The 22,636-nt window shown below is 45.1% G+C and overlaps 1 protein-coding gene across 4 annotated transcripts; it reads right to left on the bottom strand.

Moving 5' to 3' along the window:
- Positions 1-82: 82 nt before the first annotated feature.
- rufy2 (RUN and FYVE domain containing 2) lies at positions 83-22,076 on the bottom strand. 4 transcript variants are annotated; one of them, XR_013076987.1, is made up of 20 exons: positions 21,860-22,076; positions 19,662-19,968; positions 13,733-13,906; positions 13,418-13,535; positions 12,562-12,663; positions 12,114-12,237; positions 11,094-11,158; positions 10,922-10,987; positions 10,414-10,483; positions 10,213-10,314; positions 9,961-10,077; positions 9,778-9,870; positions 8,525-8,599; positions 8,315-8,412; positions 4,269-6,978; positions 3,897-4,026; positions 3,653-3,747; positions 3,214-3,262; positions 2,882-2,962; positions 83-2,780 (listed from the first exon to the last, which is right to left on the bottom strand). XR_013076987.1 is itself a non-coding variant. In XM_076725948.1 (19 exons), exons 1-19 carry the CDS (start codon positions 19,735-19,737, stop codon positions 2,637-2,639), a joined length of 1,899 nt encoding a protein of 632 aa, XP_076582063.1. In that variant the 5' UTR covers positions 19,738-19,826; the 3' UTR covers positions 83-2,636. The 4 variants fall into 4 exon arrangements, 2 of the variants coding, with proteins under 2 accessions (XP_076582063.1, XP_076582054.1); XR_013076986.1 differs by lacking the exons at positions 19,662-19,968; positions 21,860-22,076 and adding an exon at positions 17,398-18,120; XM_076725948.1 differs by lacking the exon at positions 21,860-22,076 and having other exon boundaries at positions 4,269-4,388; positions 19,662-19,826.
- Between the last annotated feature and the right edge of the window lie 560 nt (positions 22,077-22,636).

A 22,636-nucleotide genomic window follows, 5' to 3' on the forward strand; every position in this document is an offset into this window, starting at 1 on the left:
GAAAAAGACCCAATCGTTCGATGACAATAAATGTTGACAGGGTGCGTTTCAGTGACCTGTACATCAAACAGTAAACATGACGGACTTTGTAATGTTTAATCAGACACTGCTACACAGTCAAGGCAACATACTGTTGGCAACAGAGTTAATATTAAACTGGCAGGATTTAGTAAGCTAAAGGGCCACAGTGATTATCAACATTATGTATACACAACATGTGGTATCAACACTGTACAAGTCCCATTGAAAGCTGGGACATTTCAGAGCGACGCTGTACAAAAACGTGTCAGGCCTCGATGCAATTCAGTCACATTTGCCTATAGTGCTTGATGATATGATGAGTTTTCAAATATTTGTCACAAGAAAAACACTTGTTGAACTGAATCCAGGCCTGTTTTGTCTCTTTGTGGGAATGAATACTTCCAGTTCTTGAAAAGTCACAAGTTGTAAACATTGTATTGAAGTACAAAACCAGAATGTGCAGTGGAGCTCGTATCAGAACCCGTCACTGAAGGCCGTGTACTCTACAGCCATCAGCATTAGTTTGACAACACAAACACAACACACGTCTCAAACTTTAAAAACAGGAACAAAAATGGTTTAGAGTTTCAAACGTTCCCTCTCAGGAATGGAGCAGTGGTATAATGTCATTCTTCTGTGACGTCTCCACCTGCACAGATTACAACTTCAAGTGAAAGTCAAAGTTCCCTGGACTTCAGAAAGTAAAAATTAATGTGCATAAAACACAAAATCAAATATAAATATTCTCAAATGAATCTATATCACAACAGTCTAGAATTGGCAAGTGTTCAAACATACTTTGTGGCTTTGTTGTAACACGTGTGCAACACTCAGGTCTGCTCTCAACCACTAGGTGGCCCCGTTGTCAGCTAAGCCATCAGTGGTTCATCAACAGAGGAGCCAGTTACTGTGACTGACGCTGTCACAGGCACCAGAGATGACAGCGTCTGCATCTCCTTGGTCCTTTAAGCAGCATCCACTGCATTAGTGTCTCCAACAAACAGTGAAATGTGCCTTTAGTCTAGGTTGCGTGACTGGCTAGTATACGCTAGTGTTGCTACTTCTATTTTCGATTCTCTCTCTATGGAAATCCTCTCTGTAGAAATATAGGGCTCATTTTGGCAACGTCAGAAGCACAAGCAGGTACCATGTGTTGCATTTACACAGGCACAAATGGCGCCAACACTGGGGGAAGAAAGAAAGCAAACAGATTTTCAGTTCCTTTGAAAGCCACAGCCCCATGGGGAACTCGTCTCGTCTCACTGACAGCACAGCAAAATGTGCTGGGAGCAGTGGACGTTCCTGGAACTGGTTTGCAGAGAAGTCTTTGTCTCACTGCACATCAAATATTTGGAGGACAGATCTGACCAGCAGGCCTTTGTCATTCTGTACCTATTCTGTCTGAACAGATGATGTTGTATAAGTAAAAACCCAGAATGTGCAGGTACACATACTGTGAAACGACTATAAATAAATCCAAAGCTGAGTAAGTAGAGATATAGCCAGTTTATATTTCAGGTTAGGAAAGTTGGCTTTAAGCTGTCGGGTTGGTCTCTGTGTGCCTGTGCAAATGCTGCCTTAGGCTTTCTGTTCACTCCACCTCAAAGGAGGGAGCTTCGGAGTGAGAAACAACAGTCACAAGGCCACCGTACCGCGTGTATAAATCACACCATCTGTTTGGCTTTGCACTTATTGTATACAGTTTGAAGCTTGACACACATATAATGATGCAGCACTGCTCGAGACTGGAGGCTCGCTTCAGAAAAACGTGTGCTTGTAGCTGCAGCAGCGCTCGTCACAGTGCTGTTTCACTTTCACTTCACTCTTCAAGTTGCTCCACCTTTCATAACCGAGCTCTCTTCTCCACCTAAACTTAGCCTGATCTGATGATCAGTGTGTGCAGGCAGCTGTGGGTCACCTCTGTATAGTCACACCTCGGTGCTCTTGACAGCGCAGCACTCAGACTGAGCCAAAGGGACAGTCCCGCTTTGCATGATTTCCTCCATTAAGGTCACTGATATCTAAATTTACTGTACGTTAAAGTAGACTGATTGTCTTCTCCTCTGTTGCTGCCTTCAAATGGAATTTGTGAGCTACTGGTTACGACATGGTTGGCGTTCAAGTGGTGAGAACACCGCTGCTAGGCAACGGCAACACGGATGCCAAAAGACTCCTCGTTGTTGTTTGAAGAAAAACTGTATGACTGAAATTACAATATAATAACTAACCAGCCACCCAAAAATACATTTCCACAGCTTCTGCCTCGACTCCTGACCACAGTAAACACGACCCCATTCAAAGGCAGCATGTGTCTGATTACAAAGAGGATGTTTGAATGTTTTACAGTGCAGAGCATCTGCAAAGAAAGAAGTGACGTTAAAAAAAGACATCAGGGGGACAGAGGTGTCCCCTTTTGTCTGTGAGGGACTTTCATACTTTAAATGAAGACGAATCAAATGTGCTACATGATCATGCGCGCGGTCCACTTCTAGCAGCAAACGCTGTGCTGAGATGCGTAGGGGGGTGGGTCTTACAGAGGACTGGAGGGTGGGGGGGGGTTTACCAGTCTGAGCTCAGATTGTTTGAAGCTGTGGTCGCAGCGGGGCGGGGCTCCTTCACGTTGGATTGGAGGAGCATCGCTGGAGGAGGAGGGCGTGGCAGGTGTCACAGACTCTCACTGGTTTTGGCGAGGCGGGCAGAGGGAGCTCATTGTCAGAGCAGCTGTTACAGAAAATCTCCCCACAGTTCCTACAGTGGTGCTGAGAGAGAGACACACACACAGAGTTATGGCCGTGTTACCGTCATGCTGTTGTGTTGGGACTTCAGGTCCTCTTTTGTCTCTCGTCATTGGACCACTGACCTTCCGTCTTGAGATGGAGAACTCCTTCTCACACAGCTTGCAGTGGCTGGCGTCTTTGTCCTTCAACCAAACCTGACCCCCCTGAAACGACACCACACAATAAATCTCTGTTTCACTCTGACTTCACATTATCATCATTATTATTATTATTATTACTATTATTATTACTACAGACACGACAACACTGACCCAAAGTCTGCCTTGTTAATGACTCACACAAAGATGCAGAGCTGATGCAGGTCTGGTCTCTTTGGTTAATATCTTGCCTAACATCTTAGTGACAGAAACGGTTCAGATACTGTTTTTATGTCTGTAAGTCACTGTTACTCTACCTGAAGAGCTTTGTTGGCTTCTTTAATGTCCTCAATCTTCATTTTGGATCTATGACAAAAAGAACAAGACAGCGCTAAACAAAGGGATCAAATAAAATCCACCACCACATCAAGTCATCAGCCTTTCTACTTTGACCATCCTTCCTTCTGACTGAATTGTTAAAGAAACAGTGAAAGAAAAAGATGAAGAGGTTCTCTTCTTGCTTTCTTTTAGGATGGTTTCAAGAGCTCGTTTGGCTGTAAATCAGTTTGGTGGTTTGTTGTAAAACATGCAAAAACACTGGTATGCTCCTCCTTCATCTCATTTAACATTTTTTTTTTGACTGAAATTCATATGATGACAAAAATAACTGGACTCCTTTTAGAATACACTTTTTTTTAAAAGGGTTATTTTCCTTCCTAACACACACACAAAGAACCTGACAGGTGAAATACACACTCGCTGAGTTTGGAGCCCAGTTCCTCCAGAGCCTGTTCTTGGTCCTCACAGATGGTCTTCAGCTGAATGTTTTCATCCTGCAGACGATGGAACTCCTGGAAAAATTATCAAAACACACATAAAGAGGACGTACATCAGATCATATTCTGCACATGGTGGGCCACACACACACACACACACACACACACACACACACACATAATCAAGCATACTGTATAAGATCACACCCAGTGCGTCTTCTTACCTTCTTCAGTCCGTTGATCTGCAGCGCCTCGGTGCTCAGCTGAGACACCGTGTCTCTCTCTCTGTCTAGATCATTCTGTAACGTCTGCCTCCACTCCCTCTCTATCTTCAGGTCCGTCTCCAGCTGCTGGCTACAGACATGTACACACAACACCAATAACGAGAACACAGACGACAAACAGAGGCAGAGAAAAGGATATGCTGAGTAACACATTACATCAGAGCACACTGCTTTGTATAGGTTTTAAAATCTGTGTGTTGCTTTTCAAGCTACGATCAACAAGATCTGTGCAGGGGGAGGTCTGGTTCACGGATCATATATGTATGTGCATGAGTCTACCAGTCAGTCTGTCTCTGCAGGGGTTCAGCTTACAGTTGCCTTTCTCTGTGTTCGATCTGCCGCTGCAGGCTGTCGGCCTTGTTGGCAAAGTCCAACTTGAAGCGTCTGGTTCCCTCCTCGGCCGAGGTGCGGTGCCTCTCTGCCTCCTGTAATCTGTACCATTATAACCAGGGACAAACTCAGGACCATGGAGAGAAAAAACTGGGGGATGGAGGGAAGGGGAGAAAAGAACAGGGGAGGAGGATGACAGGTAAGGGGGGAGGCGTCTGGGTGGGAACATGAAGGAGGCTGAGGATAAATGAAAAAGGTTGGCTGAAGGATGGTGTTGGATGGGTAAAACTGAAAAGAGTGCAGTGAGAGTTGAACTGTGGGGTTCAAAACAGAGCAGTCAGGAACACAAAGGGGTGATGAGTCAAAATAAAGATGCACGGTGAAACGATGAGGGAAAACTGCCTTAAAGCAACTGAACGGACGAGAAAAAAAGAGGACAGCTAACTGAATGCAGCATCCTAGTGCGCTCACAGTGTCAGCTTACATCTCCACAGCATTCTGCCAATTTCACTGTGTTTCATTCATGTTACTGTACAGGGAGGACACTTTCATGTTTTCAGGATATGAGGATTTTAAGAAAGCTTTCGATCTTGTTGAGCCATCTTGGAAACACGCTGACGTACAGCCACCGCTGGCTTAGGCCTTTGCCACTCCTTAAAATCACATGATAAATGCTAATAAATCCATTTGTTAACAGCACTCTGAACACAGCCAAAAACTCAAACCACACCCGGCACTTTCAAAACATCTAACTTTATTGATCACGGTGGTAAAAGACAGTAGTTGTGAGTTTCCAACAGCTGTACTGAGTGACTATTCCTTTACAAACGGAGAGGAGTTACAGTACTATGAACACGGAGTTAGAATAGGTAGAATGATTACTTCCTGCTCTATCACAAAAGTCAATAAATATGCCCGGACGAGACACAACAACACACTGACGTCCCCTCTGCAGAGGTTTACAGCTGTGGAACTAAAACTCTTTGCACTTGGTGGCTCAGTTCTGTCCGTTCTGCAGGAGTAAAGCACATGAACTGAGCTACAGCTGCTGGTCCCACTCAGCTGTTTGCATCTGCTAAAACTTACAATTTTCAGTTGAGGCGAAGGAGACAGGCTGCGTCCAACATCACTCCTTTTTTTTTACTGTTGAGTGCACAAGTGCGTCGTTTTCTTTAACACAACACAGTGCCATCAAAGATTCCAACGATAGAATGAGAAAAGTACGTAAAAAAGTGGGGAGTCAGCGGTGAACAAAGGGCTGATTTCAGACGCAGTGAGGGTCATCACAGCCAGTCAGAAGCAGGTCAGGAGGCGCAGCACATGCAGAGCAAACCGGCAACAAATTAAAAGCAGGAGGCCGCAAACTCCTGTCTGACTGAACATCTGCGGTGAGCGCCGCCGACCGGCTGTGATGAAGCGCAGGCAGCAGGAGAAACAGCTTGTCTAGGTTACATGATAGCTTTCATGTTCCTGCTTGTGAAAGTAAAGAGGCAGCCAAGCACAGAACCACAAGGTGCTCAACGATCTCCGCAGAGCCGACAGCGATGCCACTGAGGGGCTGCGTGGAAGTTACTGACTGAGCGTTATGTCGCCAGAGAGCGTGTGATGTGTCACTATCCCATAAGGAAAGCATCATATGAAGTGAGAGAGAGACAGCTTTTGGTTCTTAAATTAACAACAGTTGGAATTTTTGGTAAACAAGACGCATCATTTTGTGAGGTTTGCCATAGTTCTAGCAATTCTACTTCTATAATTTGATTGCTATGTGAAAACTATTATTCCATCATCATATTAAGGTTTAAACTGGGGTAAACGTCTTCAATGCTTTTGCACTTTTGTGTTAAGTGGCCTAATCAAACATGACTACACATGGTGGGGACAGTGTTTGTCAATTTGTCTCTTGATCGAGGAAAGGGGGGGGGGGTGATATGCTGTGATATGAGTGGAATAGCCCACTATACTCATTCTAACTCAATGTGAACGATAACAACGACCCAGTGATTATATCTGAGAGCCCAAACAGTCAACTATCTCACCGTCAGTGTTACTGCATATAAACGGACAACTGGAGACAGGAAGGATAGTAGTAGTAGCATATGTATTGTTTGTTTGTTTGTGTGTGTGTGTGTGTGTGTGTGTGTGTGTGCAAAGCCGAGCATGTGAGCGACTAGATAAGGTAGCGTATGATTAATTCAAAATGTTTCTTCAGTGTCTATTAAAGCATAACTGATGTAATATTCAGACAGCTCTGTGAGCAGCTAAACCTGGACATTCAGCGGAGACGCGTCTGCGTTTAGCACAAACTCAGCAAAGTGGACTAAAGATGGTGGAGTATGTTACAGTGGTCTCTAGGAATCCCAACGCTGCTGATGATGATCATGTTTCAGTAACTAAAGCACCAAACCGTGCAGTCCAGTTTCCCCTGATTCTGTGGCTGCTGTCAGGCCGTAAAAACCATCTGAACATTGTGCGCAAAACAAAACAAAACAGGAATGTTCCTTTAAGTTTAGTCCATTTATCCGTTCAGTCATAAGCGGTCGTGTGTGTGTGTGTGCATGTGCGTGCGTGTGTGCATGTTGGCCCTCAGAAGGAGATGTCCTTGACTAGCTTGTACTGGTGCTCTGTGTCTGTGCTGGCACACTTAACAAATGACATAGCCAGAGTTCTGGTCTGACTTAGCAGATCCTTATCACTGCACAGAGGAGCAGGGATAAAATCAGGGGAGGAAAAAAATGACACGAGGAGGTTTCAAAGGGAGCAAAATGGATGGATTGATGATTGGGTGGTGTAAAAGAGACGAACGTAAGGGAGAAAAGAAGGAGGAAAGGAAGGAAGGAAGAAAGAAAGGATGTCAATACATCAGTACTCTAAGTGGCCCCGGTTACACTGAACACTTGAAGTGACTTTTAACATCACCAGCTCAGGAGTAAGTGGAAATAAAAGGCATTAAAACACAGAAGTCTGACTTCAGGTTCACAATGTCATCAGATTTCTTCCGTCTGGATAGAATTCCCTCCACAGTAAGCGTATGAGTAATGAGAAGAGGTGGGGAGGAGAAAGGTGATGTGGACAGATAGATGAAGACAACTGCAGCAGACAAAAAGTGGACACAAAACTACGCCATCAATATGACAGATTTAAGCCTGGAAGCAAGCTCTACGTTCACCTACTAACACCTACAGTGACTCTGAGGGGGAGATTTCTCTCTAATTAGCTGGCCAACACTCTGATTTTAAACAGCGGCTCTGAACAACACAAACCTCCCGCTGAAAAGTGTAACCGGGGTCCGTGTCCTACCAGCCCAATTAAACCTTTAGAGCAGCAAAAACAAAACATTCACAACCAATCACAAATAGGATGGAACAGATTTAAACCAACGGGAGAGGGGAGGGGAGGGGCGGACCGTGTTGACTGGTAAATGACGGGGTGAGGAGGGATCGTAAGGCGTCAATGAACCAGCAGGTCTCACAATGACTGATGCAGATATGGAGCGATACAGACCGAGAGCGGCGCGAGGTGAGCAAGAGAACGTCGCATGCATGAAACATCAGCAATGTCATTTATTAGACATGATAAATTAAGGATTGCAGGGTTTCCCCAAAGAAACTGACTGAGACTTATCCATCCAAGACCTCATCATATCTCGTCTGTGTCTCAGACTCTGTCCTGTGGGACATCTTGTGTTTGCACAAAGGATTTCCGCCTCCTAACCCGTTTCCCAGGGGAAACCCTGGAACAGTGATGAGGAAGAAGACTTCATTTCCCCAATGCTTTCTCCAGTTCTCTTCTGTTAGCTCCAAACTAAACCATGCTTAACTCTTCAGAATAAAACGCAATTTAAACGAATTATTCAAAATCATTTTTTCTCGATCTTCTGGTCTAGAAAGGTGTCAGGGAAGCCAGATTTACTTCACAGTCAGCAGAGAGCCTGGTTTAGATTGGAGGAAGGACTGAGGAGACACATGGGACAAAGTGATTTTCCCGCTGTGGTTAGTGTGTGCTGTGCCTTCGCAGGCAGCGCCTCTCACCTTTGCTCCAGCTGCTTCATGGTGGCAGTGATCTGATTGGTCTTCTCCTCCAGACGACTGATCATATTGTTCTTCTTCTTCATTTCGTCATCAGACGACTGACAAACGAGAGTTACTGGCTGTCATAAGCAGTAGGAATACTTACAGCGAATGTGCTGTATGTAATAAGAGTGAGTGTGTGTGTGTGTGTGTGTGTGTGTGTGTCTGTACCTGCATCTTCTGGTACATTTCTACATTGATGGCTTTGACTTCGTCCAGTTGATGTCTCAGTCCTATCAGTGTGTCCTGTTGATAAAGAAAGCCAGACTGTCCTGTTCAGGCTGCCGTGCGACTGCTTCTAGTTTCCTACAGCAGCTTCACACTCATTTCATTATTAATACACTAATTTAAGGACTTTTTCTAAATTCATCCACTCAATCATTGACTCACTGCACATCTGTGTAAGACTGAACTTAGGACTTTTGGAGCTTAGCTTGAGATGTGACATACTGTACACACATGAATATGAGTAACAGCTTCATGTAAGTGAGCCGAAACATTTAGGACAAAGTGTGTATTATATAACAACACATGATACAAACACTCCCATGTTACACGCTGACATTACTCTGCAGTCTGACAGCTGATTGGCCTGATGCTGTCGGTGTTGATCAAAGCTGTTGACTGTATATAAAGGTGGTCAACATGACAGCTCCTCAAAAGTGACGCAAAAACGTCTTGATCGCCCCCTGGTGGCTGGCTGCGTTATAGGTCATAAACCCCTCCCCCTCGATGTTAGCGGGACATGGGCCAAAGTACACGTCAAATACATTTTTTCCTAAAGATGGTTTGTATCATTTCAGGTAGGTCTCATCACACTGATGTATGTTCAAGTGACTGACAGCCGTGACTGACAGCGGGTGTATGGGCGGGACTTTGATACCGTGGCTCCATCCCCCAATCACGACTGCGCCCGCATCCGGGATATTTTGGCTTCATTCTTGTACAGTGGGAGGAAGTGCAGACGCGCCTTCTATCTTTATTTACAGTCTATGATCCCAGCAGCCTCCTATCGAAGCTACGATGATGCGGCTGCCATGACAGCTGCTGTATCTCACAGCTTGGCTCCAAATTTCAGCAGGTGGTGTTTTTGTAGCAGAGTTCATATGTTGAGAGCGAGAGGCCTGACGCTGGCACTGCTGCCAGAGAGACGGGAGCTGGCAAGGTAACACTGCTCCATGAGAGGAAGCACAGGCTGGCGGAATATTTTTAGTCTGCACTCCCCAAAGGGTTCGTTGCCATGTGCTCCCTCGCTGTTATGACATTATGTCTGAGGAGCAGCCACATCTTCATTTCAACGGCTTGTGTCTGAATAAACTGCTCTGAAATCCCTGATTGAGCCTTTTTCATCCATTTTTTTCATTGATTTCCACTGATTAAAACTCACCATTAACAATTCCCATTATGTGAAAATATACGCTGACCTGTTTTTCATGAATATCCTTCTCAAGAAGCTTCATGGCCAGCTCCATTTCCTGCTTCATCGACACCTGGACTACCAGCTCGTTCTCCACGTCCTGAAAGCAAAAGCACATACGTGTATGTAAAACACAGGTCACCATGTACATTACACACACACACAGACACACGAGCGGTCGCAGTCGGACCTGTCTGAGCTGACACTCCTCCTTCAGTTGCCTTCGAGCCTCATTGTACATCTCATCCAAGCCCTGACGCGACTGTTTGTACGTGTCTCTCTCCACGGTCACATCGCCTTGGGTCACCTGGATGAATAACATGAAGGAGAACACGTCAGGCTTCAGTTACATCCCTTTTCAGTCAGAGCTGGTGATAACTGTTGGGATATTAAGGGCTGGATCTGCAGTTTGACTGTTAGCCAGTGTAATGTGAGCGTGTACCTCTAACTGTTGTTGTGCTTTCAGCAGAATGAGGCTGTTTTCACTCCTCAGCTGCTGGTTTTCTTCCTGCAGTTTGATGATGTTGTTCTTGGCTATGGCTAACTGCACACACACACAAACACAAGAATTCAGCTGATCAGTAAGGACAGTAATACTGACAAGTGGGTTATTGCGATATTACAATCAGACTTGGAGTCTCACCTCCTCTATGAGTTTAGAGTTGGACTTCTCCAGAGAGTCCACTCTGCCCTGAAGACCGTGAACTGTGGAGCTACAGACGAAGACATTAACGTTACGCCTCACATAAACTCTCCAACAGCTGCACATTTTAAAGAAAGATTCACTAAACTAAGCTTAAATGAGACCTCAGGTTTGTGAGAAAAAACAAAACTTGAAAGAGGACACGTGACTGACAGTCTGTGCTCTAATGAGTCCGTCTGCAGGGACAGATGTGACACTTCTGAAACAAGCGGACGGATTCAAACTGAAACTGACTCAACACTGGATCTGTTTGAAGAGCATTCAGCTCTCTGCCTTTGATTCAAGGCATCGTAACAGCACCCAAACATCAGACAGTCAACAGAAACGGACAGACTGACCGTCTCAGTCAGTCACTGTGAAGCTACAGTTAAAACAGCATTTTACACACACGACTGTTCCTTGAAGCGTCCTTGAATTTGGAAGGACCCTGAGAGACTTAACGTCTTACTTGAGCTGCCGGTTCAGTTCCTCCACATAGTTCTTCTGATCCAAGATGGATGCTATCTGGCTGTTCCTGTTACCATGGAGACGGGCATTAAGACAGAGCTCTGCATTAGATTTAGGGGGTCAAAGAGACCCGGTGTGCTCAATAAAGAGGAGAGACAGTTCAAGGATCGTACCTCTCTTCACTCCGGTAATCATCAATGTCATTCTTCAAGTACATAGAGAAGTCGATCACCCCGACCTCAAATTAAAGAAAAAGAAAAAGTTAAGCTAGTGTCACTCAGAGGAAATATATTCTGAAAAGACATGACTTCACAACTACTGATTTGATGAGTTGAGCTTTAGGTCTTTGTGAACCACCAGAGAAACTGCAAAAATTAGGGATGTTTTTGTATGTGGTGTTTTCAAAGCTGTGTGTGTCTGTATCTATCAATAGCACTTATTTGCCTATTAACCACACACATGCAGAGGAACTCCCACTGTCTACATGGAGTTAAAGAAAGAGTAACAACAGCTGATAGACCCAACATCATGGAAAATCAATCAATTAGTCGAAAGAAATAAAAATGATTGGCAACTGCTTCGACAATCGATTGATAGTTTCTACTGTTTGGTGAAAAAAATGGCAAACATTCCTTCATCAGGTTTTTCTGCTTCACATCAGTGTAAACTGAATCTTTGGGTTTTGGGCTGTTGAAGGAACAAAACGAGGTATTTTGGGAGTGTTGTGTAATTCTTTTTAAGAAAATAATCGTTAGTTGCAGCTCTATAAAGTAGCTGCCAAATATTCCTTAACTACTCATCTAAAACACTTCACTGGGATCCAAACAGTTGTACCACACTACTTCAGGGATGGAGCCATTCACACCTGCCACTGAATGTAAAACCTGTGTGTGGTATTGGCTGACCTTGTGATCAGAAAATGACTGAACCGAAACACATTTCCGGCACGTATCTGAGTCACAGTCGGTCAGGTGTGACCACAGTCTGCACAGCGTGTTTGCACTGGTGAGTCTCCACCCATGGAGCAGAAACACGACACCACGGTGTCTGGCCTCCATCTGCCTGATGCAAAGATACTGAAACAGACGATTCTTGTCTGCGTTTTTACTTCCTTAATCGAGAGTCACTGAAGAGAATCTGGCTCATGTCAGTCAATGGCCCAGTCGGCACAGGAAGTAGAGATAGCAGGCTACCTGAGAGTCCAGGTCCTCGCCTTTGACACACAGGTTAGCATCGATGACGTTCAGGCCCACCAGCAGGCCCACGATCACTGCTCCCTCCTCCTCCAGCATCAGCGCTGAATTCTCATAGAAATCACTGCGGAGGAGGACACAACAGACACTGAAGGGAGCTCTAGCAAAAGCAAAAAGTCCGTGTTTTTATTGTGTTGTTACTGTGAATGTGTTAGTACAAGCATTATTTTCTGGGTATGTAGAGAACTTCAATTCATTTATTCACTTCTTGATATTACAGATGAATACACATTTTTTGTGGGTATCGAAAATCTGTAAATATAACTTAACAGGGTCTGTTGACAATAAGAAATAGCTACAATATCACCACCCTTGACCTTTAAGGGCCTGATTTGTCAATCAAGACTCATTAACACTTAGTTTTCCAGGTGTGTGTCTGTGTGTGTACCTGAGCAGGTCTTTCCTGGTGATGAGGAGTCGTAAGTAGTCGGCCAGCCGTTTCTGCATAAGAGCCAGACGCAACCAGGCTCTGGCCCTCCCTAATGGAGTCCTAGAAAACACACACACACACACACACACACACACACACACACACACACACACACACACAGTGATCAGATAGTATTTTAGGAGGTTTTGAGGGTTGGGGGCTGGTGGCCCTGCACTGCTCTGTGTCTAAACTTTGGGTCTTGCAAAAATGCTGCTCTGCTGTGTGTCTGTTCGTCTGACTCAGCACCACCAAAGGAAGTGGACTCTGTTCTCAATCTAAAACAACACATCTGTTCCCCATTTTGCTGCATCAGACAAGACCTGAATATGACTCACACGATCCCCTGCCTGCAGGCTCTGCTATGTAGTATGTGCATGTGCATGAATGAGAGAGTGTGCAGGAGCCTGTTTACTAGAGCCACTAGAGGACACTACTTGAATATTAATGCAGGTTTCTGAAGTTGATATTTTACCTCCCACATTGGGCACTACCAACACTCATACTGTTAACTCGAACTGCTTGACACATCTCTACAAATCTGTCCACACTGGCTCTGAGGGCTGGAAAGAGACAAAAGAATAATAAAGAAGTAGAGCGATAGTGAGGCAGCAGCCACAGCAGGAAAGGTGAAGTGAAAGTAAACCACACTCAGGTACTTCCCTGCTCTGGCTCAGGTCACAGTCTCATGTTACTCACGTGTGCGTGTGTGTGTGTGTGTGTGTGTGTGGTTGTGTTGTGGCTCATGTTCCTCCAGCATGACTTTGGGTTAAGGTGTGTGTGAGAACGCATGTGTGTACATAAATGTGCTCCTTACTTAAGCCCAGGCAGGTCTCGCACAGAGACTGAGATCTCTGCCGCCTCAGGACACAGCTTCTCCACCAGCTCCAGAGGACCCCACAGGGACTTGTTAAAGCCCAGAAAGGACTTCTTCACTGGAAAGGAAGAGAGAAAAAGGAAGAGAGACTTTCACCCTGGTGTATGAAAGTCTAGGGATGGCACCTTTTACGAGGGAGGCATCACAAAAACACAACGGTGCAGCTTAGACATCTAATTTTAGAAAGCTGGGATGTAGCCACACTAGCGCAACGCCCACACCTGACACCATTTAAAATGTCTCTCTCCGTCTTACCTCTGAGGCCGTGTTTGAGGCAGTGCTCCATGACGACAAAGAACTGCTGGAGAGGTGGGTAGTCCGAGTCCAGCGTGCGTCCGAAGCTCAGCGCCGACTCGATCAGCCCTTTAATACTCAGCTTGGCCATGTTCAGCAGGTTGGCTCGCTCCATGGCCATGGGGTCCCGCAGGGCTGCAGGACGAGAGCCACACACAAACACCTCATTTCAAATATGCATTTTCATTTTATGTACATACAGAATCCAGATAGTAATTCAAGTCTGGTCCTCTATCTCAGAACTGTCACATCAGACATTATCCAATCCAGCCTTTAAACCTTATAAACACACTGAGAGGTTTCTACGTGAGGGTCAGACAGCTGAGTCAGCCAGGTTAACGTCTGACAACTGGTCATTTTCAGAAACATGCTCACTATAGAGACACTAAATGTAATGTGAGTGCTTTGACGGCAGAATCCAGGATGCATGTTGTCATTTCGGTGTCAGATCAGTGCAGTCACGCACAGCAACAGACCCAACGAGGGGAGCGAGAGTCCACCCCGACAGGTCAGAGTTTCAATCATGCTAACACAGTCAGATCACTCTCCCAAACCTGGAACATTATTAATTAGCTCAGAAATAATTATTTAGACAGTCAATACCCACATTTGTTGACCATGTGATCCTAGCATAGCAGATATTTGTCTTGTTGTTACGTAACACGATAACATAACCGTGTCTTGCAGTAGCAGTGTGATAATACTGCAGCAAAAACTGCTTTTTCCATGTAGAAAAACTGCAGGCTTGTAGCCTGTAACCTCCCACAGAGGTCTGCTTTTATATTCTCTGGGTTAATGTGTAGCCAAACACCAGCACTGGGCAGAACCATGTCAGGTGAAAACATGCAGCCATGTTGCCTGGCAGTGTTGACGAGCCTTAATTGGCCTGGCAGGTTGGCCCAGGGACAGAGGCGGTGACAAACCAACACATGATTTCATGGAAGCAGCACGACTGTTGGAAACCCTCTGATTTCTACGACAGGACATCAAACGCTGAGGAGACTGAAAAGGTGATGGTGCAATGATGTGGGTTTTACATTGTCCTCCTCCTAAATCAATTTCCTGTGTTCTCATGAAAGAAAAACAGCAGAATCAGCTATCAGGAAGCCTTGGTGCTCAGAAACAACTGTCAACTGTTAAGAGTGATTCATGTTTTACATAATTCAAATGAAGCCTGTGATGGACGCTGGCTGACGGGCACACTGAGCCAGGCTCTGCTAAAACCACAGAAGATGATTGACAGAAAAATCACCCACCACTCATTAACAGTATGATTCACTTGTCAAGCAGAAATGCCAAATCTTAGCTCATTCCAGCTTACTTTCATATGAGTATTTGCTACTTTTCTCTATCTTATTATAAAAAATGACATATCTGGCTTTTGGATGGAGCATTAATTTCTAATGGAGCCAATTTCTATGATTTTCTGGCACTTTACAGCCAAAAACATCAATTGATTAAATCAGTAATGAAAGAATTGCTAACTGCAAAGCAGCAAACGCATGCAGACAACATCAAAATCAAAGCAGTGTACAAGACACAGTGTTAACCCTGGAGGATGAAAGGAAGCCAGAACACTGTTTTCCATTTGCATGAGTGCAGCATGTGACGCTTCAGGCGTGTGTGACGGTATAAAACAAGAGGAGCACAGCTACAGCAGCACTGCTGACATGAAGACAGGAGGATGTGCCATCAAAGCATGAGAGCAGCACTGAACTAGACAATTTCCCTGCGGGAAATTTTGAAAGGGCCACGGGGTCTACTGCCCGACCGCGTACATATACATTACATTATATGCCCATATGTCTGTTTATTTCCATGTGGGAGCATGAGAGAGAAGTGCTCACAGAGGTATTGAGCCTCAGAGGTTGCCACAGCAACTTCAGAGCCCCTCCCAATCATGCTCTATGAGACCCAGCTGCGCACGCACACACACGCCCCCTCTCAGCACTCAGGCACACATGCACTCAGAGAGAGAAAAAGAGACAGAGACAGACATGGCCGGGCTTAGAGGCCTCTAATTCAAATTCTGTAAGTCTCACACATTTTTCCAGCACATTGTGAGAGAGAGGACAAGTTTGTCTGCAACTGTGGAAAAAATCATGCCTGTAGTGTGTAAACTGTGGCCGGGAGGAGCGTGGAAAGACAGAAAATCTGGAGTTAAAAAAAGGCTCTCTGCCACTGAGGCTCAGTGGTTGTCACGGCAATTTGGCTTGGTTGCCCATGACGATAGGGGCAGACAGAGAGGGGCGACAGAAAAGCGGAGAAAACGAGCGATTTTCTGCCTCTGCACTCCTCTCACATTTGGGCTTCTCCTGAGAGAACGGAAGCTCCTATCAGAAAAACAAAGACACCGTGAGCGCCTTGAGGACTTCCTGAACGTTTTGGTGTAATTTTGTGTTTCTACAGAATATGTTGCGGACACAGTCGCGAGTTGAAAACAGGGCTCCTTTCTGCTCTCTCCGAAAATCTTTGTATTGGAGTGCATGGAGAGCAGAGACAGACTTGGCCGCGCTTAGAGGCTGCTAATTCAAATTCTGTAACTCTCACAGATTTTTCGAGCACATTGTGAGAGAGAGGACAAGTTTGTCTACAACTGTGGAAAAAATCATGCCTGTAGAGTGTAAACTGTGGCCGGGAGGAGCGTGGAAAGAGCAAAAACCTAGTCGTTTTTAATCGGCTCTCTCCCACTCTAGCGATGATGTCACCCACTCTAGCCTCTAACTGTCCGCGCAATACACACCCATTGAAATCTGAGAATTTCCCCAAAAACACTCATGGTCATTGATGAGGGATTACTCAAAAACTACATGAGTTATCAAAACGTGGCTTAATACAGCAATAGACAAGACTTGTGTCTACAATTTAAAGTTTAAATGGAGTCTCTAGGTGAAAGCATGCCGGAGCAGTAGCCATTAGAAAAAGGGAAAAAAAAATTTCGTTTTTCGAGCTCCTCCCATTCATTTCTTATGGGAAACGAATACGCGTTTTTCGCGACTTACGTCGCGAAAAACGCGTATTCTGTAGAGAAAAATAATAGCACGCCGATCCCGATCGAGACGCACGTTTTGATATAACATTTGCGTGGGTGCTCCCAAAACTGTAGGAGGAGTAGCGGTCCGAAATTTGACACGGAAGAGGAAGAATAATAATAATAATAATAATAATAATAAGAAAAAACACGCAGGATAACAATAGTGCTCGGGGCTTCGCCCCGAGCACTACTGTCTACAGCTTTGCTGTAGGCAGTAGTGCTCGTGGCTTGCCCCGTGGCCCTAAAAATCAGCTGACCACACACACACACACACACACACACACACACACACACACACAGGGTGGTGAGGTAAGGTTAACATGTAGAAGACAGGTCGGTTTGTCTCACTGGCACACACATCTACACACACCAGCTGGAACTATTAACTAGCAGCTGACTGGAAGATTGATTGTTGCTGAACATCTCGGGGGGTGGTCGTCCGTGTCAAGAGGCTGGTAAGGGTTAGGTCACACTTCCCCACGAGTCTTGAAACAATCAGTTACTGGTTGTGTACACACACACACGCACACGCACACGCACACACACACACACTCAGCCTTCATGTCCCTAACGCCCCACGTTAATACTCTACCTTGGACGGCCCAGTCCCCGGGCAGAGACGTCCTGTGCTCCGACACTTTAGGCAGGACGTGAATGCTCCCTGAAATGGTCTCGGATGCTTTCCTGGCCAAAGCGAAGATAGGAGCCTGCCATCGCCCGTCTCCTCCTCCACCACCACCACCTCCTCGCACTGTACTGCTAGTGTTAGCTTTATCCCCAGCACCAGATTTCTCGTCCTGCAGCCTCAAAATCCCAAACACCTGAGCCTTCTCCTTGCTGCTGTCCGCTTCAGACAGAGCCAGGTCGTGCTCTGCGGCGGATGCCATGTTCACGTCCCTCTGAAATGTTAACCTTATACCGAAGTAGCGCTGTTCGGTGCGAAAACAACCAGATTCATACGGTATGCTAACCGCTAGCGTGTGTTAGCTTGATGGACAATTCATCCGGTGATCATTATGACAATCGCAGCATAAAAATACATGTGATACCACCGGCCAAGGCACTGACAGGTCTCGCTGGACTCTAAAATCCACCGTCGTACCGTCCCCGGACTGTGCAGCACAGGCGTCGGTCTACATGGTGGACGCTAGCAGCGCCGGAGGGGACAGCTGCTCTTTGAATGGAGGTCTTTTCCGTACATCGCGGTGTAGGGAGATTTGTTTACACCCAGCAGAGCAAACCGATAGTTGGCTCCTGACTGACGATCCCGCTGCACCCTCCGGAGGGGCGGTGTCAACAAGCTCACACGGCACACAAAAGGCAGCAATACGTCATGATTTTAGTGGCTGCTGGGTTGTGGGCGTGCTGCCCCCTGCTGCTGGAAGTAAGAACTGCACGGCCTCCTGCAGGTGGAGGATGTCTCTGTCACTCTGTGTGTGTGTGTGTGTGTGTGTGTGTGTGTGTGTGTGTGTGTGTGTGTGTGTGTGTGTGTGTGTGTGTGTACGTACGTACAGCTCGGACTTGTACATGTATGACCAAAAAAGCTTGTGCATTAACACACCAGTAGTAACATTTTCAATGGCCTCCAGTATTGATGCTGTATTTCTGACCGTCGTAAGGATTTTCATGACACCAGATTGAGTTTTTATCATCTATGATAAATACTTATGACACATGTTGAATTTTTCTTTTACATTTCTTGATCTTTTAAATGTCTTCAAATTTTACTGGATTTAGTGTTCTCCACAACAATTAGATACCTGCCAATGTAGAAATGGTATTTTGGGAGATAAAAACATAATTAATGACCTCAGTATTTCCACAGTCTTGCCTATGGCACTGCTCTGAGTCTAATGTGTTGAACCCACAGAGGAAAATTTTTAAATAACCAAAGAGAATTTGTTAGAATTCAGACAGAGGAAACAATAAACACCCACACATGTTCCAGTAAAGAGGAGGAGGAGGAGGAAGTAAATGAAGAGAGTAAGGCTGAGTAGAATTTGAAAAACCTGATTAAGCTGTCAAGCTCAAGCAGGCTACATGACATTTAAGGCTGTAATTAATGATTATTTTAATCATGGAATAATCGTGATTATTTCCTCCATTATTCGGTCTGCTGTTTTAGTCTATAGACTCACAAGACTGTGAAAAATGCCCATCACCACCAGAGGCCAAGGTGACGTCTTTAAATTATAGAAGATGAAGAAAACCAGCAAATAATCACAAATGTCAAAGCTGACACTTGTGAATTTGTGACATTTTTTCCTTAAAAATCTGAATCACTTTTCTGAATTGTTGTTTAATACTATGAGAGTATCAGGAGCAATCATTTTCTTAACAGGAATGATTCACAACCTCTCCTGTTTTCATGGATTGTGCTGAAGCTCAACCTCACTGATTCAACTGATGGTGACTAATTTAAATGTGATAGGTTACTATAAGAGTTATTGTCATTTACTCTTAGGTGCTCCTAATTAATTTTCACTGACATTATTCCAAAGGAGAACACATAGATTCCTGTATATCTGTAAGGTCAGGGTCAGAGTACAAACTAATACTCAGCACAGAGATGCTCTTAGCTGCTTATGCACGTGTGTTACCCTCTGGTGACTCATTCCTGACTCACAGACGTGTTATCTGTTGTAAAGTTAACTGTAAGCGGATGGTTTTCCTAAAACTTAACCAAGATGTTTCATTAACTCTTGCAGTACTTCACCAGCCTAATTTGTTTTAGTGCAGTGATACAAATCCATTGATTGGTATGGATCTGTTGCCCATAAGCCATTACAAGAAGATGAGACCAGGTTGCAGCGGGAGTCATGAGATCATGCATTGAAATAGCACTTGCCAGCCTACCTTGACTGTAGGCTAACCGCTCCATACTCTCACTGTGCGTGATGCCCCAGCGGTGGAGACTCTGAGGGGAGTACATGGTGAGTGGGACTCTCCTCTACCCACTGCCTTGTTGCAAGATTATAAGTCAAGCAGATTCTGGTCTGGTTTCCGTTTCCCCGGATTTTCTGACTCTCTGGAACCAGATGGCCTTCCCTCCTGAACTGACGTGGACTGTTTCGGCTTTTTCTCATATGGTGTGTTCCAGTTTGGTCAGGCTTGGTGATGGTCTCTGCATGCGCTGGCCTTCTGCTGAGCTGAGCAGGACAGCCTGGGACAAAACAGACGGTGGAGACAGAGCTAGTGAGATGGTATAGGAGCAGGCAGATGACACAGGAGACACAAAACAAGGATATCTTCAAGGATATTATTTCTAGACGTCCCAACTTTGTTGAAAGCCTACACATCCTGGTGGGTGGTGCACAACCACTAGCCCACAAGATGGGCAGGAATCTTGAAAAACATTTCAACGATTGACATTTCAGGCCTGATTCCAGTAGAATTCATGAATAAAATAAATTGATTGATTATCAAGCCACTTAATCCCCTCAAATTGCACTTGTGTAACACAGTCTCCATTTAGTCCTTGTCTGTAGTCTCTATCACAGACAGACACAGACGTCTTTGCCTGCCATTCCTCCTCAATCAAACAGCATGAGACAGGATGAGACGTTCACCTCCATAAATAATAAATGCCAAAAGGTTCCTCCCTCAGATATTCTACTAAACTCTAATACACATGAAAACACTATAACGCCCCTCAAAATTGACATTTTTTTTTACCAAATAGAAGCTTTGCCTTTCCTTCCAGTAGCAGCTTATGAAGAATGCATCCAGCAGGCCTCCACCTCACCGTAGTATGGATGCAAAAGCCTCCAAGTACACCAACTGAAGAAAGTCAGATCCATTACAGCATTCAGTGAGAGAAACTGTAAGAGCATGGAGGCCTCAGTAAACTGCATTACAAGGACCACTTCTCCTGTTCTGCTCTCTTCCTCTGTTTGCCATACTCTCTCTAATAGCTCTGGGCTGACCAGGGATCATATGACCGGTTTCTTGCAGATCAGTACCCTCCATAGCTGGCTGTAAACTGCCTGTGTTAATCCTCTGAATGGCTGCTTCTCAGTCCAGAATTCAGGCCGCTGCCGCCTTCATGTTGATGTCCATATTTTTTTTCTTTTGTTTCTCTGTTGGCCTGTTTCGTGCCTTGCGTGCAGTTTCTCTGTATCTGCACGTCTTTTGTATCCTGTTTCTTTGACTAATTGTTTGACTTGTTTGCTCTATTACCTGTTTGCTCCCATAATGACATCACAAGAGTCACTATCAGAAATGTGTAAACCTCTTAGTTTTTTTTGGCTTTCCGTTGTTTGCCTGTGCTTTCGTGAGGCTGCTCATACATTTTCAGCCCGTTGGTCTACTATGGTCTAACTATGCATCAGCATGTTTCAATTTAATGTAAATTACAGAGTTTAATCATGATGCAAGAGGGAAACACATAACCATGTCAATATCTGATACATGCAACCTGCGTAAGAGGCTCATTTCACATCCACAGTATACATGTCATAGGCTCTTCTCCAGTTTACCTCAGCATCACTTTCCCATCTCTCTCCTCCGGCCCTGCACCCACCTTCCTCCTCACACTGTCTCAATGCTCCCTTCGTCTCTGAACCACACCTAAACAAACACTACTGAACATCACTTCCAGGGTGATATGTTTGTACCATATGTCCATGTTCATCACTGTAGGAACACACCCTTCCACGTGACAGACAGACAGAACAACCAATCAATAGTCTTCCGTGAAACCCCCTCCCACCAATAGGGGTGTGATGCTGTTTCATCGTAGTAGCCAGCCTTTCATTCTGCAGCAGTGCTGGAAGTGGCGTGGTGCTATGCACACAGATTCTGATACAGCGAGTGATTAATATTATTTGGATTAGCAGGAAATGAGAAAACAATGTTTGTACTGTCCTATAACAGCAGAAGAGGTAAGTTGTAATGTTAGCAGGAGAAAATTTTACAAAGTAGCAGACAACAGTTAAAATATCATCAGAACCTGTAAGTGATGACTGAATATGTGACTTTCCCATCTGTATGTTTCCCACCATCATCCTTTATGAACATGTGCAATGTGTTATTATGTCAATATTGTATCTTACCTCAGGCAGTAGAAAAAAGGAGAGTTGATCCTTATTTCTGCAGCTTGTCAGCACTCAGTAGTCTGGTCAGAAAAAGGATAAGTCTATGCTCTGGTCCACTATGCAGAGTCTGAGGCAATGACTCAGTGGAAGCTCCTATAGTTCTGAAGCATTAAGCCGGTACACGCGCTGGAGATATCACCGACGGAAACCACAACCATCACCCCACACGGCACCCAATGACATGAGAGCAGGAAGCCTGGGAGAGGGGGAGGGGTTTGGGGGTAACACAGCAAAGAGGAGGAGGGAGGGAGGAGGCTGTAGGGGTATAAATACAGTGAGGAGGAAAGGAGAGGAGAGGAGAGGAGAGGAGAGAGAGGGTGGGTGGGGGGAGCAGAGTGTTGACAAAACACAAAGACAGTAACACAAGAGGGGCACTGACTGGCACTAATACATACACACCACACACACACACACCAGCATAACACACAGTTGATGTGAATGAAATACATGCAGATATGAATGAAAACACAGAAATACACATGTTGGTGAACAGGGCTTCCTGCACCAGAGGAGGGTGAGGCCTGTCGATACCAACCAATCCCTGACTGAGGACTGAGAGAGAGGGAGGTTCTTACTGAGATGGACCACAGATTGGTGTTTGTGTGTGTGTGTGTGTGTGTGTGTGTGTGTGTGTGTGTGTGTGTGTGTGTAGTAGTGAATGACTTTGCAGCTAAGACAATGAAATAGTATCACTGCAGGTAGAAAGTCTCCTCAGTGAAATGTAAGATAAAGCTC

This window comes from Chaetodon auriga, chromosome 1 (assembly GCF_051107435.1).
Source record: "Chaetodon auriga isolate fChaAug3 chromosome 1, fChaAug3.hap1, whole genome shotgun sequence".
Lineage (NCBI taxonomy): Eukaryota > Metazoa > Chordata > Actinopteri > Chaetodontiformes > Chaetodontidae > Chaetodon > Chaetodon auriga.

What these genes read in the sequence shown, in the direction of transcription:
- rufy2 (XM_076725939.1), bottom strand. Translation starts at nt 17,692, where the DNA reads ATGGCATCCGCCGCAGAGCACGACCTGGCTCTGTCTGAAGCGGACAGC. An exon ending in GAACTGAACCGGCAGCTCAA is followed by an intron (nt 10,484 to 10,921) that starts GTAAGACGTTAA and finishes CTTCGTCTGTAG; the next exon opens with CTCCACAGTTCACGGTCTTC. An exon ending in AGGAGTGTCAGCTCAGACAG is followed by an intron (nt 9,871 to 9,960) that starts GTCCGACTGCGA and finishes TTTTGCTTTCAG; the next exon opens with GACGTGGAGAACGAGCTGGT.